The sequence below is a fragment of the Cuculus canorus genome, chromosome 1 (genome assembly GCF_017976375.1).
Source record: "Cuculus canorus isolate bCucCan1 chromosome 1, bCucCan1.pri, whole genome shotgun sequence".
Classification (NCBI taxonomy): Eukaryota; Metazoa; Chordata; class Aves; order Cuculiformes; family Cuculidae; genus Cuculus; species Cuculus canorus.
In genome coordinates, this window is record NC_071401.1 from 105770067 (window position 1) to 105786161 (window position 16095).

The 16095-nt window shown below is 40.4% G+C and overlaps 1 protein-coding gene across 8 annotated transcripts in view; it reads right to left on the reverse strand.

Moving 5' to 3' along the window:
• ROBO1 (roundabout guidance receptor 1) overlaps nt 1-16095 on the reverse strand; it is a 620749-nt gene that overhangs the window by 43509 nt on the left and 561145 nt on the right. For all 8 annotated transcript variants that reach the window (XM_054076888.1, XM_054076894.1, XM_054076881.1 and 5 more), the window contains 4 exons: nt 11209-11330; nt 8618-8849; nt 6961-7082; nt 3584-3755 (listed from right to left, as the gene is read on the reverse strand). In XM_054076888.1, the coding sequence (XP_053932863.1) occupies nt 3584-3755; nt 6961-7082; nt 8618-8849; nt 11209-11330 (648 nt within the window). The remainder of the gene's footprint in view (nt 1-3583; nt 3756-6960; nt 7083-8617; nt 8850-11208; nt 11331-16095) is intronic.

Genomic DNA, 16095 nt, shown 5'->3' on the forward strand with positions numbered 1-16095 from the left:
ACTTTCTTCAAGTTGTTTGCAGGCCATAAGACAAAAATATCGACAAAAAAACCCTTACAGCTATCACAGTAGAAGTACTTGAAAGGCTGACAGAATACAATCCCTGAAGGCATGCTAGCTAGTTCACAAATCACATCTCCTACATGAATGAGAATAATAAAGATTCAATAAGACTTCCCTGTGTTTTGTACACTTGAGACATCCACTGGTTGAAATGATGCACTCAATGTTTATAATAATTGTGCAGACATCTCTTAATAAATAACTGTATATCGTATATTCACACCAATTATAAGTTTAAGAGTAGCATCAGCTACAGTTGTGGGACTTCTCAGGGCTGGCACACTCAACAAAAAATGTGCAATATCTTCTAATTTCACTAATTAATTGCCAACAAGCACAGGTAATAGTGCCAAGCTATAAAAAGTAGTATCCCATCACTGTTGAAAAGTTAGCCTAGAGAGCGGCAAAAACCAACTTGTTGCAATTCTCACTTTTCTGTACAAAGCATTATTGTAACCAATATTCTGAAGTTGCATGTTGTGACAAGAAAAGAAGTTCTATCAAAATTCTATATATTTCTCCATAGCACAGTATTTTAAGAACAATACAGTGAATTATGCCTAGATCTCATGAAATACTATTTCTTTTCCTTAACACCAAAGCTCTTGCAGTCTTTATGTAAAACATCAACTTTTCTTTAAAAAAAAAAACCAAACAAGTGGTTTTCCAGCCCTTGCATTTCACAGAAAGCTTTAAAAGTTCATTCAAAAGCCAAGACGAAAATTCAGAAGCCCCAATGGGAATGTTTTAAGGCAACAAATGATTTTTCAGTTGATCTCATGATTTTAAACACTGAAAGGTGATTTTGAACAACAAGTAAGTATGCTGTTGGCTTGTCCCTGGTGGCACAGGAAGTCTGGGGTACTGCAGCTCAGTGAGCTGTTTCATGTCAGCTGAGACATGGAAAATAAAAGAGCTTTGAGCTTACAATTTGTACCTGTCTTTGTAACAGGTTAAGTGTGCACACCAGGTCAGTTATCACAGCTCAGTTGATGCATGGGACTGTGACTGTATGCCTCAACTCTCAGACAATCCAATTTCTCCTGTCCTCCCCTCCTGTTCTGGAAGGCGGCCTACGAAAGTTGAAGCTTCCTTCTGTCACCTACCCACATGAAACACTGCCCAGTCATTTCTCACAGCCACAAACCTGGGTGTACCGAAGCAGGCAGAGTCAAATGTGAGGCTGCTGTGCAAGACATTAGGCTATACTAGGAAAAAAACCCTTTTATTTGGATGTTCCAGAGCCAGCCACAATCTAGTCTCACATTTTAGTAAGAAAAACACATTATAAGGAGATAAACATTTAACTTTAATAGAAAGTTCTTAAAAAAAAAGGTAAGCAACTATCTAAAAAAGACTATCTAAATCACACAGCATATCCTGTTTCCACACACAGAATTCTTAATTTATTTTTTTTAAGTAAGGATTGTATTAATTCAGATATCAGGAAAATATTTCCTGAAGGAATAGTTGAGACCAGTAACAGAAATGTAGAACTTATTTTTCAGTGGTAAACATGCAGTTCCTAGAGCAGGTAGGTACAGGGAATCAGGACTCTTAAAAAACCTTCTAAAAGTGCCATCCTTAGTCCTCTTTCCTCCCCCTCCATGGACTCCTTTCCCTCTCTCTGTAACCATGTAATTTATTGCCAGCGAAAAGTGCCAACTGATGACATCAACAAATTAATTTTCTTTCTTCAGAAGAGCTACCAGAAGACTGCAGTGTCTGCTCCACCCCCGGTGCTGGGAGTATGTCCAAGAACTAAGACTGTGATTCTCTGCGGGGGCTCCAGGAGAACTTGTATCACAGGGTAGGGTTAGGTAAAGTGCAGCCACTCTTCCGCCTTGAATATCTTAGGTTGATTATTTTAGTAAAGGAGTACTTCTCTTAAATGTAAATACTAACTTCCAGCAGTCTCCTGCAGTTACCTGAAAGACTGCAGCAATGTTTAGATACTCCTTTCTGCTGCTTCTGATGGCATGGATCTTGATAAGAATCTCGTCTCCAGGTCTCTGCCATGTAACAATCAAATTATGGTATTTTCACCACAGTGTATGTGGGTTTGGCCATGGCACATAATTAGAAGCAAGCAGTACAGACTATGAAAGCAAACTCCGATCACAAGGAAATACATGGATTTGACCAGACTTGCACATTTACACAGTCTCGTAGGAAAGTGATTGCTTCATGCTTTCTAACAGTGTCAGCAAAGGCCAGGAACCCAAAAGCAGGCAAAAATCTTACCCTGACAAGAGTCTGATGGGTTTCTTTTGCCACTTACTGAACCCCCAAAGTGATTAAGTTTCATTTTAAAATTCACCTTCATTTAGCATTTGCTTATCATCACAGAAAAGTGAAAATTAAAAGGGGGTGAAAGTCCTTTGCTTTGAACAGTAAGGTTACCCCATTATCTTACACTCATAAACCTCACTAATTTAATTTTTTCAAAAGCTAAGCCACATAAAACAAACTCGAATTTGACTTGAAAGTTGTCGGTAGGAAGCTGTGAATGGAAGCTGGCTGTAGGAAAGAACAACCCCACAAATAACTACAGGATTTTGCGCACATTAATGGAATGTCATAAAATCTCTCTTAATGTAATTGAGAATCATTTGCCCATATAAGTTAAGTAAGTTAAATATGACCTTCACTTTAATAGTCAAGGAAATGTACATGTAGTTTTCCAGACACTATACTAGTCATTCAGTCTTATTTTCACATGAAATAATAATAGATTTTTAAATATAAAAAGTCAAAGAACAAGGAAGATCTACTAAAGATACAAAGACTGAAAGGACACAAAGTCCAAAGCAAAATGCTGAGTTTGGTTTTTCAATTATACACCGTAATGATAAGGTATTTTGATACTAGAATACTAGTAAAGGAGCATATAACTATACCTAAAGCTACTTTAAACACTCTTCAGCTAACCAAGAGCAAAGATGCATTTCTCCCAGCTACATCCAGGAGCAATGCCTCTGATCTGCCTTTATGACAGAGACGTTTGGTGTAAATTAATTTAGGAAGTCAAGATTATTGTAAATAACCTGTGTACCTCTTGTTAATGTTCTGGGATTTTTTACTAGTTTTCACATATACTTCATATTTATTGTGCCTCTTTCAGCATGCTCTGGTTGCTTACCTTCAATAAAGAAATAAAAAATCTGATCAAGACAAATTAGGCCCCTAAACTAAAGTGAGCCAACACTTCAGTGATTCATACTCTCCTACATGTTTCATTACACTTGTCTTAAATGTGAAAATTCACTTTGAAAAGTCAATAATCAAAAAAGCATTTCTGCATTGGGAGATTAAAAAACCCCTGTGTTGTTATAATCCCACCTTTAGAATGCAGTTCTAAGGCAAGTTTAAAACCAGAAATGCCAAATGCTGTTATTCCAGAGATCAAGTAACACTATCCATTTCACTTGTCTTTAAAGTATTTCTGGTGCCATAAAAGACAAACAGCAAACAAACAAAAATCATTGAAACCCATAGGTAGGATTACCAACAGGCTTACCTAATTGGATAAACTGGGGATCACTTTTCACTCCAGGTCCTGCCCCAGTACTTGCTGCCACTTCCACGCTATATCGAATACCAGGAACTAGGGAGGGGATGACTACAGAAAAGGTGGAACCATCTACCGTCTTGTTTATGTGGTATCGACTTTCATTGCCAAGACACCAAACCTGCAGGGAAATAAACATATGGCATGTATAAATGTTCAAAATTCAACACCAGGGATAAGTAGAAGGAAGGATGACACATTCCTTTTTGCTGGAGAAAGAAATTTAGAATTTGTCACTACTCTAACATATGCATTTACGGATTGCTGTCCTAGGCACTGTATGAACATTGAAAAGATAAACTTTTGTTGCAAAGAGCAGTTCCAAATACTAAAATTATTTGCTAGGTTTATTCTAGTACATTTGTAGTTCAACCAGTGACATCAGTGCTAATAAAACTAAAAGCGTTAGTAACATGAAACAAATAAAGGAAGATCTGTCACCAAGAATCGTTCACGTACACAACAAAGTAAGAGCATTCAGTCAAATGAACCTGCAATTCTCTTGCTCAGGAATCATCCATCAAACAAAACTTCCTTCACTCAAGTGCAAGGGCAAGTCTTTCATCACATGACAACACAACAGACCCAACATCATACTGGAAACCAAACATTACCTTTTTTTTTTTTACATGGCAGCAAAAGGTAAGGATTGGGTAATATGTAATCTTCTATTGATAGACAACGGCACAATATCAGATCTCATTTTTTGCTTGGACATAGGTCTAACGACTTCAATTCACCACTTTAAAAATTACATCAGTGATATTAAAAGACTAGAAGAAAAAAATGATGAGATACTTTTATCTCTTTAGGCCTGCATCATTGATGTTGCAAATGCTTTTAAAGTAGAAGTAGCAGCTAATCTAGATCTGATAAAAAAAATTGATGAAGCTGTGGTGATTTCCTTTTTATTCTACCATGTACCTAGAAAGTTAAATTAGTTAAATTCAGTACTTTATCTGTAAAGAAGCAAACCTTCCTGACAACAGCAGCATTTCTGAACTTATGCTGATTGTACACAGGAAGAAAGACTTTGCTTTTGACATATAGGTTTCTTTAAAGATTTAGAGATAGCTGGTCTTAATCCCTTGTGAAATTCTGCTGCTGGGGATTCCTAGGTAAGTTAGCTGGAGTTTCATGTATAGAACAATTGGTAGGGCTCTTTCTGTAGAGCCTTTCCCACCTGGACAGTGGAAATTTTATTTCACCTTCAGGACATTGCAAGACCCTTTTTCCTTCTCTGGATTCCAAGGACTGAAACAAGACTAGTATGACATTGTAAAGATCTGAAAAGCATTTTAAGCTTCTTCAAAACAGAATCCCAACACAGCATATGCATAACTGCTGCTGCAAAGCAGGTCAGAGCACACACATTTTGATACTAAGCAAAGAGCGCTCAGTCAGTAGTAGCAGTATAAGCATTAGCAATATCAGTAATATTGTTCTTTAATCATAAAGGACAGTCCGTGAAAATGCTTGTATGTAAATAAGAACTCGATGAAGTGAGGAACAAGATTTAAATCTACATTTTAACATTTGTCATTTTCACAGAAATTGTTACTGTCATCTTCTACAATGGCATACATGCAAACAATAAAAACAATTCATTACATATTTGTAACTATGCACCATTAATTAATAAAAATGTTCTATTCTTAGGTGCTCAAATACATGGAGAAATTCACAAAACAGGAGTATTATGTTAAACATGAGGTTATTCAGTACTTGCCATACTATATTTGAATAATATATGCAGACGAATGATACTTGACTTTTAGAGTATTATGAAGGAATGAGTACTTTGTATTATAAACACATAAGTGAACAGAGAATTAGTATAACAAGAGAATTTCTAACTTCACGCTAAGAAATGGGGGAATGACTTCTGCTATGATTAGAATTTTTGGCTTTTTGTGTGTGCTACTGTCACTTCTTCAATTGATTACATATAGCAACTTAAATAACCTCTACAGACATATATACATATTTTACATATATATTCATTGTGCCTGTTTTCTGTCCCTGGTGGAAGCACAACAGAAATTAATAGCATCCACTGAATAAATGTAGATGTGAAACATGTCAGTGTGCTATCTACTCCTACACAAACACTACAAGATGTTTGCTCCTACACCTGACAGCCTATTACCTCTAAATGCTAGGAGGTATGTTAGGTATTATAAGCACCCGGAAACGTGAATTTCCTGACTTTTATTGTTTTGTCCTTACAACCTTAACATTCCTCTGATGTGGGGAAAATTATGGAAATAATTTTATCTCTTCAGCTCAAGGTCTGTTTTTAAATAAAATAACTCTGCAAGTATTTTTTCCCCAATTACGTTAAATATCTGAAACTAAGCCATAAGCTGATTTTTCTACCAGCTGACCAGGTTCTGAAAGACATTTCATTATTCTAAATTGACCATGAAGATTAGTAATCTCTTCCCTTTCCCTTTTCTTCTGAGGAAAATGAAAAATAGCACAATGAATTTTGATGGCTAGGAATATATGCCTATAACACAAAATAGCCATTCTCATTGAAAAAAAAAATTCTCAATAATGCACATTTGCAGGAGACTGAAACCAAAGATCCCGCTCCTCTGTAGATACAAAGCTTACTTGATATCCACAACTAGACATTTAAAAAGTTTGTAGCTCCCTTAGGAAAAATAAGCTTTTTTTCCACTTTGCTGTGTAAATTATCACAAAACAATCTGAACTGAAAAAAAATACAGTGTATGTTGCTAATGAACATCAAAAAATAAACATTTTATAATGTTCTTACAATTTGTTAAAAAATAAACATTATAATGAGAACTGTGTGAAAGATGATAAAAATATCAATACACTAAATACACGTAGTATTAGACGAGCACATTCTTTACTTGAAAGTTTTCTATTTGTTTTACCTACCCAGTTACCTATCTACTCAGATCTTAACACAGTTAATTATTATCCCTGAGCTTTTCAACTCATTAAGCCTGTTTATATTTATTACCTCCACCAACGTCTTTGAGTCACAAAATGGTTCTGAAATAGCTATGGTTCCCTTTCTACTTGTGTATGCATTTCTCAAGTTATAATGAAGGTAAGAAGGTAGTTGTTTTAATTAAGAGTGTTGACCCTTTGCTTTGATTTATGGAGGGTGTTTTAATTGCTTTCTACCATCTAGAATTACTAAATTTGGAGTTTTGAGTCACGGAATTTTCGTTCGCATTTGCTTCGACTAACCAGTAGATGGAGCCAAGCATCCACGAACAATCTAATCTGTCAGTCCCCTGCAATGTCCCCTCCTCTGCCAGGGGATCAAGGTGTGGCAGCAGTACCTTGTATTCCTGAACCATCCCGTTCTGGTTGTCCTCAGGGGGTGGCTGCCAGGTGACCACAATTGCCGTCCCGTTCCCATCATTCTTAGTTACCGAAACACTCTGCGGGGGAGCACTGGGAGCTGTTGGTTAGGAGAGAAGGATTTCATGGTTAAGTCCATCAAACGCAGCAGTGAGCTTTTTTTAAGAGGATGCTGGTTTCTGGGCTACACAAATGCATTCTTTTATGCCCTACTCTTCATTAAGGGCAGTTCTTGCCCACAAGCTAAAATGATACCAAGGAAAGCAATGGCAACCTGCAGCCAGGATCCTGAGTTCACAGAATCATAGAATAGAATCATAGAATAGTTTGGGTTGGAAGGGGCCTTAAAGATCATCCAGTTCCAACCCCCCTGCCATGAGCAGGGACACCTCCCACTACGTCAGGCTGCCCAAGACCCCACCCAGCCTGGTCTTGAACACCTCCAGGGATGGGGCAGCCACAACTTCCCTGAGCAACCTGTGCCAGTGTCTCACCACTCTCGTGGTGAAGAAATTCTTCCTTATGTCAAGACTAAATATACCCCTCTCCAGTTTATACTCGTGAGTTTTGCTGCACTCTCACTGTGCAGGACAGGAGAAGTCACACTGATCACGACCTTCTGAATTCAGACAACAATTACTTGAATGACACAGTTCCCAGTACCGAATTCCTCATTTGTCTCAAATCATCTCATCCAAGATCAACAGTTTTGAAAGATAAAGTCTATAAATATACTCCAATAGAAGGTGAGACCTCAGTTCCTGTATTGTGTAAATAATAATGAGTAATAGAAAACTTACTACGTCAGGACAGAATGTGTTAGTATTAACATATTTATAATAAAAAAAATATGGTTTGCATTTTCAATTCTTTCTAAAAGCTGGATGCTTAGCTGATGATTAACGCCATTAAACACACTTCCTGAACTGCTTGCAGCAATAAACCAGAGCTACATGGCATTTATACCAGGGAAAGAAAAGAGAAGGGGAAAAGTATCACATGCCAACAGAAGCACTAAAATCCATATTCAGAGGCACTGGCAATCTTGCATACTTATTACACCTGAGCAGCAACAAAAGGAACAGCTTTATGAACCTCCTCTTTTCAGCACATGTATGAGATGGAAATACATAATTTAGTCCACTGTAACTGTTGCCCTCATTCATCTTCTCATTTTGTCTTATTGATTGATCCAGATATGAAAGCCCTCTAAAAATGTGGCTTCCATTCCCTCAGCTGTAACACTTTGATGATCTGTGGCGTCTGCTATCTACTCAAGATAGTGATTAGCAAGTGCTTGAATCTGACAGAAGTCACTTGTGACCAGACCATGAACTCAGCAGGGAGGAGTGCACACTGCAGTGAAGATAAAAAGAGCATTTCCCATTGTGTGTTGGAGGGGATTTTTGCACATCTCTTTCTCTCTCTGTCTCTCACACATGGTTCTGAATATTTACTTCTGTGTCACCAAACAATTCACATAATGATCTGTCCAACACAGTCTCCTCTGCCACAGACTGCTGTTCTCAAACAGCACGCACTTCAAACAAAATCAAATAACGAACATATCAGAGGAAAGCAGTCCAGACTACAACTTCAAAAAGGAAAGATGAAGACAGTCTGGCTCCTACTTGCCTTCTTCCAGGGTCTTTGCAAATTTCACTTCACTATCTGCTCCCTGAAACTCATTAAAAAAAGGGCGGGCCTTGATTTCGTAGTTTACACCTTTCTTCAGTTCCGGAATGATAACACTATTTTTGGTTGGAGTCCTTACTTCAAAGATTAACCACTCTGACTCTCCATAGGATGCTGGCATAGGCCGGTACAGAATTTTATATCCTTGAATATACTGGGATTGCTGGTCCACCTGGGAAGACAGAAGACACAAAACATCCTTTAATAAATATGAACACGGAATTATGTCTGTGACACTACACACGGTTCTTGGACTATCTGTTCACTTTATTCCAAATGAACAACACTGCCAAAGCAGATAAAGGCTCCTTGCATTAGAGAAAATTACAGGCTTGATTCACAAGTGCATTAATCTGTTTGATGCAGTAGAACTGTGCTGGTTTCTGTGGATTTATGAAGGCATTATAGGGGGATAACAGAGTTGTATAATATGCCCTAACTCCATGAAATGAACAGCCTTTGCATCTGTAGAGTGATGGAGCTCAGCACAGGCCAGACTTCTGCCTCCCCTGAACCTGCCTGGCAGGGCATGGGGCACAAGGAAAGGGGGGCGAGCGCAGAGGATCTACAGATCCGCCACACAGGGTGATAAATACGGAGATCAAAGACAAGAGCCTGCCAACTCTCCTGAGGTGTGGAAGCCTCCCAAAATCCATGAAATGAGCACTGCTTCCTGCCTGCTTCCGTCTGGAGAAAGCAATCTGAAAGGGCAGCCAGCTGGCACTATCTCCATCACTGTGATTAACCTGGCTCTGTCAGAGGGCAGATTTGTCCAAGCTCTTCCTCCACCCACTCAGCAGGAGGGTCCTCTACTAGAGGGAAAAGGCTGTTTAGAGAGGCCTCTGAAAAGGCTCAGAAAGCTCAATATGGTAACATAGCTGAAATTATGAATAGCAGATTAAAATGATACTCAGTGGTCCTGAGTGCCTTTTAGACCAAGGTCATTTTATATCACATGCATGGAGAAAGAGACTTTAATGTAAATAAGGGTGCCACTCAATGTGTTTGACTATAACTGAAACAGAAAGCTTTTTTACAGAAGTGATTTTGTGCAGCATTCACTTTTTTTTAACTACTGATTTCGAAGTCCAATAACAGCAATAAAAAAATTATAAGTGCATCAGATTTTACATCAGTTTTTTTCAAAAACCTCATACAATGATATAATACAACTGTTTGCTTGCAATTTTATTCCAAAAAGCAACATATTTAATTTTTAATAATCACATAAAGAGTGCATGCGTTAGCTGAAACTGAGATAATGATTATTTTTGAAATTGTAGAGAAGACACAGACCACCCAAGAGACTGACAAAAACTGCCTGTCTGAAAAGGTTGCTCTGTAAGTAAAGGTCAAATAAAATTGTGCTAGGAACCTCAAAGCTGTTAAAAGGCGTTTGTCTGCTGCAGGTGGCTGGCCTGCAGGTGTCAAGTGTATCTGCTGTGCAACACAGCAGCTATTATTTGTACTCTTGCACACTCAGTAGCCCTGGTCATGGACCAGGACCTGATTGGGCTAGGCTCTTCTACAAAGTCAAAACGTCTTTTGTTCTTGTTCAAAATATTCTGCCATGCCATGGCAGGGGCTACACCCTCTGCTCTCCTAATTACTGCCAATATACTGACAGATTCAGATAGAAGCCCTAAACAGACCTCAAAGCTCAGTCCCTTTGGATTTATTCCTGTACCTGGTATAATCATCGTGCACTTTTTCTTCATTCTACATTCTATTTTGAAACTGCTCTTCTTTAAATAACATTTTCTTATCTCATTGCTTTGTACTTGCAGCTTCCTGTGTCTGATTGCCAAATTTCTCCCACAGTAAGTTATTTCTAATCCTTTCTTTCACTGAGGCCTAAGTCTTATAAGCCTATGTAAGTCTTTTTCATGTGTTTTCCCATTCCCTCTGCTTCAGGACTCCTACGGTATTATTTCCTTGCTCTCTCATTTCCTCTGCTATATCCTCCATGCAGCCAACTTGCTTCCTCCCACCAGAGAAACATCAATACAACATCTGAAAACCATTTGCCCCTTACATCTCTTCTCCCTGTACTGCGTATTGCGGGAATGGATGGGTTCAGATGAGGCTATATGGATTTGGGTGTTCTTCTCAACATGTATGTAAGGTGGAGGCAACGCTTTTAAACAGATTTATGGAGTATTTCTCTCCACTGGTGACTGACAGACAGTGAAGCACCCATGTTATCTCATTAGGGGACTGATACACTTCTCACTGAAAGCAGTGCAAAAGCATCAAATTATATGACTCAACAAGGCCTTGATCACCTCTTTAGATTCTAGTGCTGGACTCCCACCATATTGTAAACACTACTCTCTATAGAGACAAGAAATGGTGAAAACAGGACAATTTTTAACAAAGTAGGAAAGCAAAGCCCAGGTAGCACTCATTCTAGAGAAAGCCATTTGCAGACATACGAACTACACAGCTTCCTGAAGTGTGACTCCACTGCAGTCAAACAGTACAATTCAGCCGTATGTACAATCACCTCCAGGATACCGATTTATACTTACAGTCCAATGAACTTCAATGGAGGATGAAGAAAGAATAGTAGGGTTGTGCAGATGTAGTACCACATCACCTAGTTCTCTCTGGACCTGCTTGTGATCCACACCTTGACTTGTTGGTGGAACATCTGTAACAATTTAAGATTCCATTCTCACTAGTATATATGATTGTTAAAATAAGTATATGTAAATACAAATTAATAAACCACGACATATATGATGCTATCACCAATAAAGTACACCCTATGTACTTTCTAATTATGTTAGGAAAAAAAATACATGAACTATTTTCCCAAGCTAATTAGCAATGCCCTGGCAGTACCAAATCAATGCACTGCACTTCCTTTGACAGAAAGGAAAATGCTGCATAAAGAGAAAAAACACAGTCAGGGATGTCTCTGGTAAATGACTACAGCAGCACCTCTTCACGCTTCCCTGATGGAACGAATGTTCTACTACCCATTGCAAACTTCAAGAGACCAGGAAATCCATAAAGAATGGCAAAACCAGAAGCTGTACCTTCTGATAAATTCATGGACAAACTTACTAGATTTAATTACAAAAGAAAAGTAACAACTGAAGAAAAACAATCAGTCATATGGCTGCAGCTTCTTTGATGGCAAGTGACTTCTGTAAACAGGAGGCACAGCACAGATGAGTGTTGCTTGACTCTTCTGACATTTGGTCTTACAGCCAAAATAATTGTTCATATGCATGAAGGGACAAATTCCTCCCAAAAGAAGCAACTGTACAATGGAAACATATTTTCTGCATTCATAGCCCTTGAAAAGGATATTTAACTGAAATGGAATGACTGTCACACATATAAAATTTATAGGGCAATCACTAATAGGGTGTCTAAAATACACATATACCATAGACAGCAGAGTTACATAGTTTCTGTATTGATTTCATACATCTCTCTACGATCACTTCATTTTAAACAAATACCACACTGACTACAGCTAAAAATCATAGACTGGGAAAGTTATGAAAAGTACTTGCATTGATTTCAGTCTTCTTTTTTAAAAAAAAATTAATCTAATTCCAGATACAGAGTAATACATTACATAAACTTCGCTCCAGCCTACTACTTCCCTGCCTGACCTCCTCTAGTGACTGTGCAAGATCAGAAGTTCTTCAAGGATTCCGTTCTCTGAAGACCTTGGAAATTTCTGTACCTGTCTCCTTCAAAGAAGTGCCAAAGAGAGTACGCAGAAATTGTGTTTATATGCGTATTTATGTACCAATACAACTCTTGTCATGTGTCACTGTAAGTGTGTGAAATGTCTTAAAAGATGTGGTTTGGATAGCACAGTTTATACTGATTTCTATAGAAGACACTTACTAAATGTGAGAGCAACAGTTGCAAAGCATGCTTTTTGCACAGTGGACATATTCTCAGTTTACCAGCTTTTGGTGTTGTTTAAATAATAATAAACCCACTGCGACACTGCAAGGTATGAGGGCAACTTTCTTTCCAGAAATCCAGTTGCCATTTGGGAATACAAACCCTGTGTCACCTTGAACATTTATCACACAGTTTCCTCAACATATTTACAAGAAGATGTGATTTTCTTAAGTCAAAGAAGGAAACTGAGGTTAGCATACAGTCAGTGGGTTACAAATCTGTATTCTTAGCAAGGAATACTGAAAAAAACCAAACCCAAAAACCCCTCCATCGAGTCACTGTTATATCCACATGCAATACGTGTCACTAACAGTCCTCTATGAGAGTACTTCCCTCCCCTCAAAGTCTGAAAGCATTAGAGACATAAGTTTCTGTTTGGAGAGTTGCCTAAATATCACCCTGCTTAGAATCACGGAATCATAGAATAGTTTGGGTTGGAAGGGACCTTAAAGATCATCTAGTTCCACACCCCCCTTTACTCCCCCATGGGGAGGGACACATCCTACTAGACCAGGCTGCCCAAGGCCCCATTCAACCTGATCTTGAACACCTTCATGGATGGGGCATCCACAGCTTCCCTGGGCAACTTGTGCCACTGCCTCACCACCCTCATAGTGAAAAAATTCCACCTTACATCGAGTCTAAATCTTCCCCCCTCCAGTTTATATCCATTGCGCCTAGTCCTATCACTACATGCATCTGTAAACAGTCCCTTCCCAGCTTTCCTGTAGCCCCCCTTCAGGTACTGGAAGGTCACTATAAGATCTCCTCAGAGCCTTCTCTTCTCCAGGCTAAACAAGCCCAACTCTCTCAGCCTGTCCTCGTATGGGAGGTGCTCCAGCTCTCCAATCATCTTTGTAGCCCTCCTCTGGATCTGTTCCAACAGCTCCATATCCTTCTTATGTTGAGGATTCCAGAACAGGACACAATACTCCAGATGGGGTCTCACAAGGGAGGAATAGAGAGGCAGAATCACTTCCCTCGCCCTGCTGGCCATGCTTCTTTTGACGTAGCCCAGGATACGGTTGGCCTTCTGGGCTGCAAGTGCACATTGCCGGCTCATGTCAAGCTTCTCATCAACCAGCACCCACAAGTCCTTCTGTGCAGGGCTGCTCTCAATCACACCATCATCCCCCATCCTGTACTGAAATTGGGGATTGCCCCAACCCAGGTGTAGGATCTCGCACTTGGCCTTGTTGAATCCCGGGAGGTTTACACAGGCCCACTTGTCCAGGCTGTCCATATCCCTCTGGGTGACATCCTGCCCTTCTGGTGTGGCAACTGCACCACTAGCTTGGTACCATCACAAACTCGCTGAGGGTGCACTCAATCTTGCTGCCTATATCAGTGATGAAGCTATTAAACAGCACTGGTCCCAGTACAGACCCCTGAGGGACACCACTTGTCACAGATCTCCATCTGGACTTTGAGCCATTGACCACTACTCTCTGAATACAACCATCCAACCAATTTCTTATCCACTGAACAGTCCACCCATCAAATCCATCTCTCTCCAATTTAGAGAGAAGGATGTTGTGGGGGATCGCGTCAAAGGCTTTACAGAAGTCCAGATAGATCACATCCATTAGTTTTCCCATGTCCATTGCTGCAGTTACCCCATCATAGAAAGCCACTAGACTGGTCATACAGGACTTGCCCCTGGTGAAGCCACGCTGGTGGCCACGAATCACTTCCGCGTCCTCTATGTGCTTTAGCACAGCTTCTAGGAGGATCTGTTCCATGACCTTCCCAGGCACAGAGGTGAGGCTGACAGGTGATAGTTCCCAGGGTCATCTTTTCTACCCTTTTTAAAAATCGGTACAATGTTACCCTTCTTCCAGTCATCAGGGACTTCTCCTGACTGCCATGACTTTTCAAATATCATGGAGAGCAGCTTAGCACACACATCGGTCAATTCCCTCAGGACTCTCAGATGCATCTCATCAGGTCCCATAGACTTACACATGTTCAGGTTCCACAGGTGGTCATAAACCTGATCCTCCCCTACAGCGGGAGAGGGCTTACCCCCCTGATCACCATCTTGCTGTCTCATGGAGGGGTGAGGAGAGCAGTTGTCAGTGAAGACTGAGGCAAAAATGACGTTAAGTCCCTCAGCCTTCTCCTCATTTGCTGATACGAGGTCACCAATTTCAAGCATCAGTGGGGGTACGTTCTCTTTAACCTTCCTCTTCTGATTGAGGTACCTGTAGAAGCCCTTCTTGTTGGTCTTCACTTCCCTTGCCAAGTTCAGCTCCAGCTGCACCTTGCCTTCCTGACCCCATCCCTACACAACAGGGCAGTGTCCCTATACACTTTCCAGGTTGCCTGTCCCTGCTTGCACTGCCTGTGCAGTTCCGTCTTGTTCTTGTGTTTGACCAGCTGGTCTCAACTCAGCCATGCTGGTCTCTTGCTTCTCCTGCCTGATTTGCTACATGTGGGGACTGGGTGCTCTTGCACTTTATGGAAAGCATTCTTAAATATTTGCCAGCTCTGTTCCACTCTTTTGTCCCCGAGGACCATGTCCCAGGGTGTCCTACTGAGTAACTCTTTGAAGAGCTGGCAGTCTGCTTTCCTGAAATTTAGGGTCCTGACTAAAATCTTCGCCTGTCCCATATCCCCCTGGACCTTGAACTCCACCACTGTGTGATCACTGCAGCCCAGGCTGTCTCTGATCTTACTGTCACTGATGAGCTCACTTGTAGTAGTGACCATCAGTTCCAGTATTGCATCCTCTCGGGTGGGAGTCTCTATTAGCTGGATTAAGAAATTATCTTCAATTTACTCCAGGGGTCTCCCAGATTGCCTACAGCTTGCTGTGCTACTTTTCCAGCATATGTCAGGGTGGTTGAAGTCCACGAGTAGGATGAGAGCTTGTGAGCGTGAAGCCTCCTGTAGCTGGAGGAAGAAGGCTTCATTGGTTGGCTCTCCTTGATCAGGTGGCCTGTAGTATACACCAACCACAAGATTCCCATTGGTTCCTTGGTCTTCTATTCTGACACACAAGCTTTCAACCTGTTTGTGGCTGCTCTTCAAAGACAGCTCTTCACATTCTATCCCCTTCCTGACATAGAGGGCAACGCCTCCACCCCTCCTTCCTGGTCTGTCCCTTCTGAACAGCCTGTAACCATTGATAACCACACTCCAGTCATGGGATTTGTCCCACAAAGTTTCAGTGATGGCAACTAGAATGTAGCTTTCTAGTAGCACAGTAGCTTCCAGCTCCTCCTCCTTGTTGCCCAACTATCATGTGCTTGTACAGAGGCACTTCAGCTTGGCTGCTCTGGAAACATTCTTAGAAGCTGAAGGTTATGACGTTTTTAAAGGAACTTGAACGATAAGAGGGGAGATAACGATAAGAGGGAGTTGGAGGGAGGAGTGAGAAGAATTGGTAGCACATCCGGAGCAGAAGAAAGAAAACAAGGCCTAAGAAAATACAAGTTATGATGACAATGCAGAAGAGCATGTAAATATGCACAGAGTCA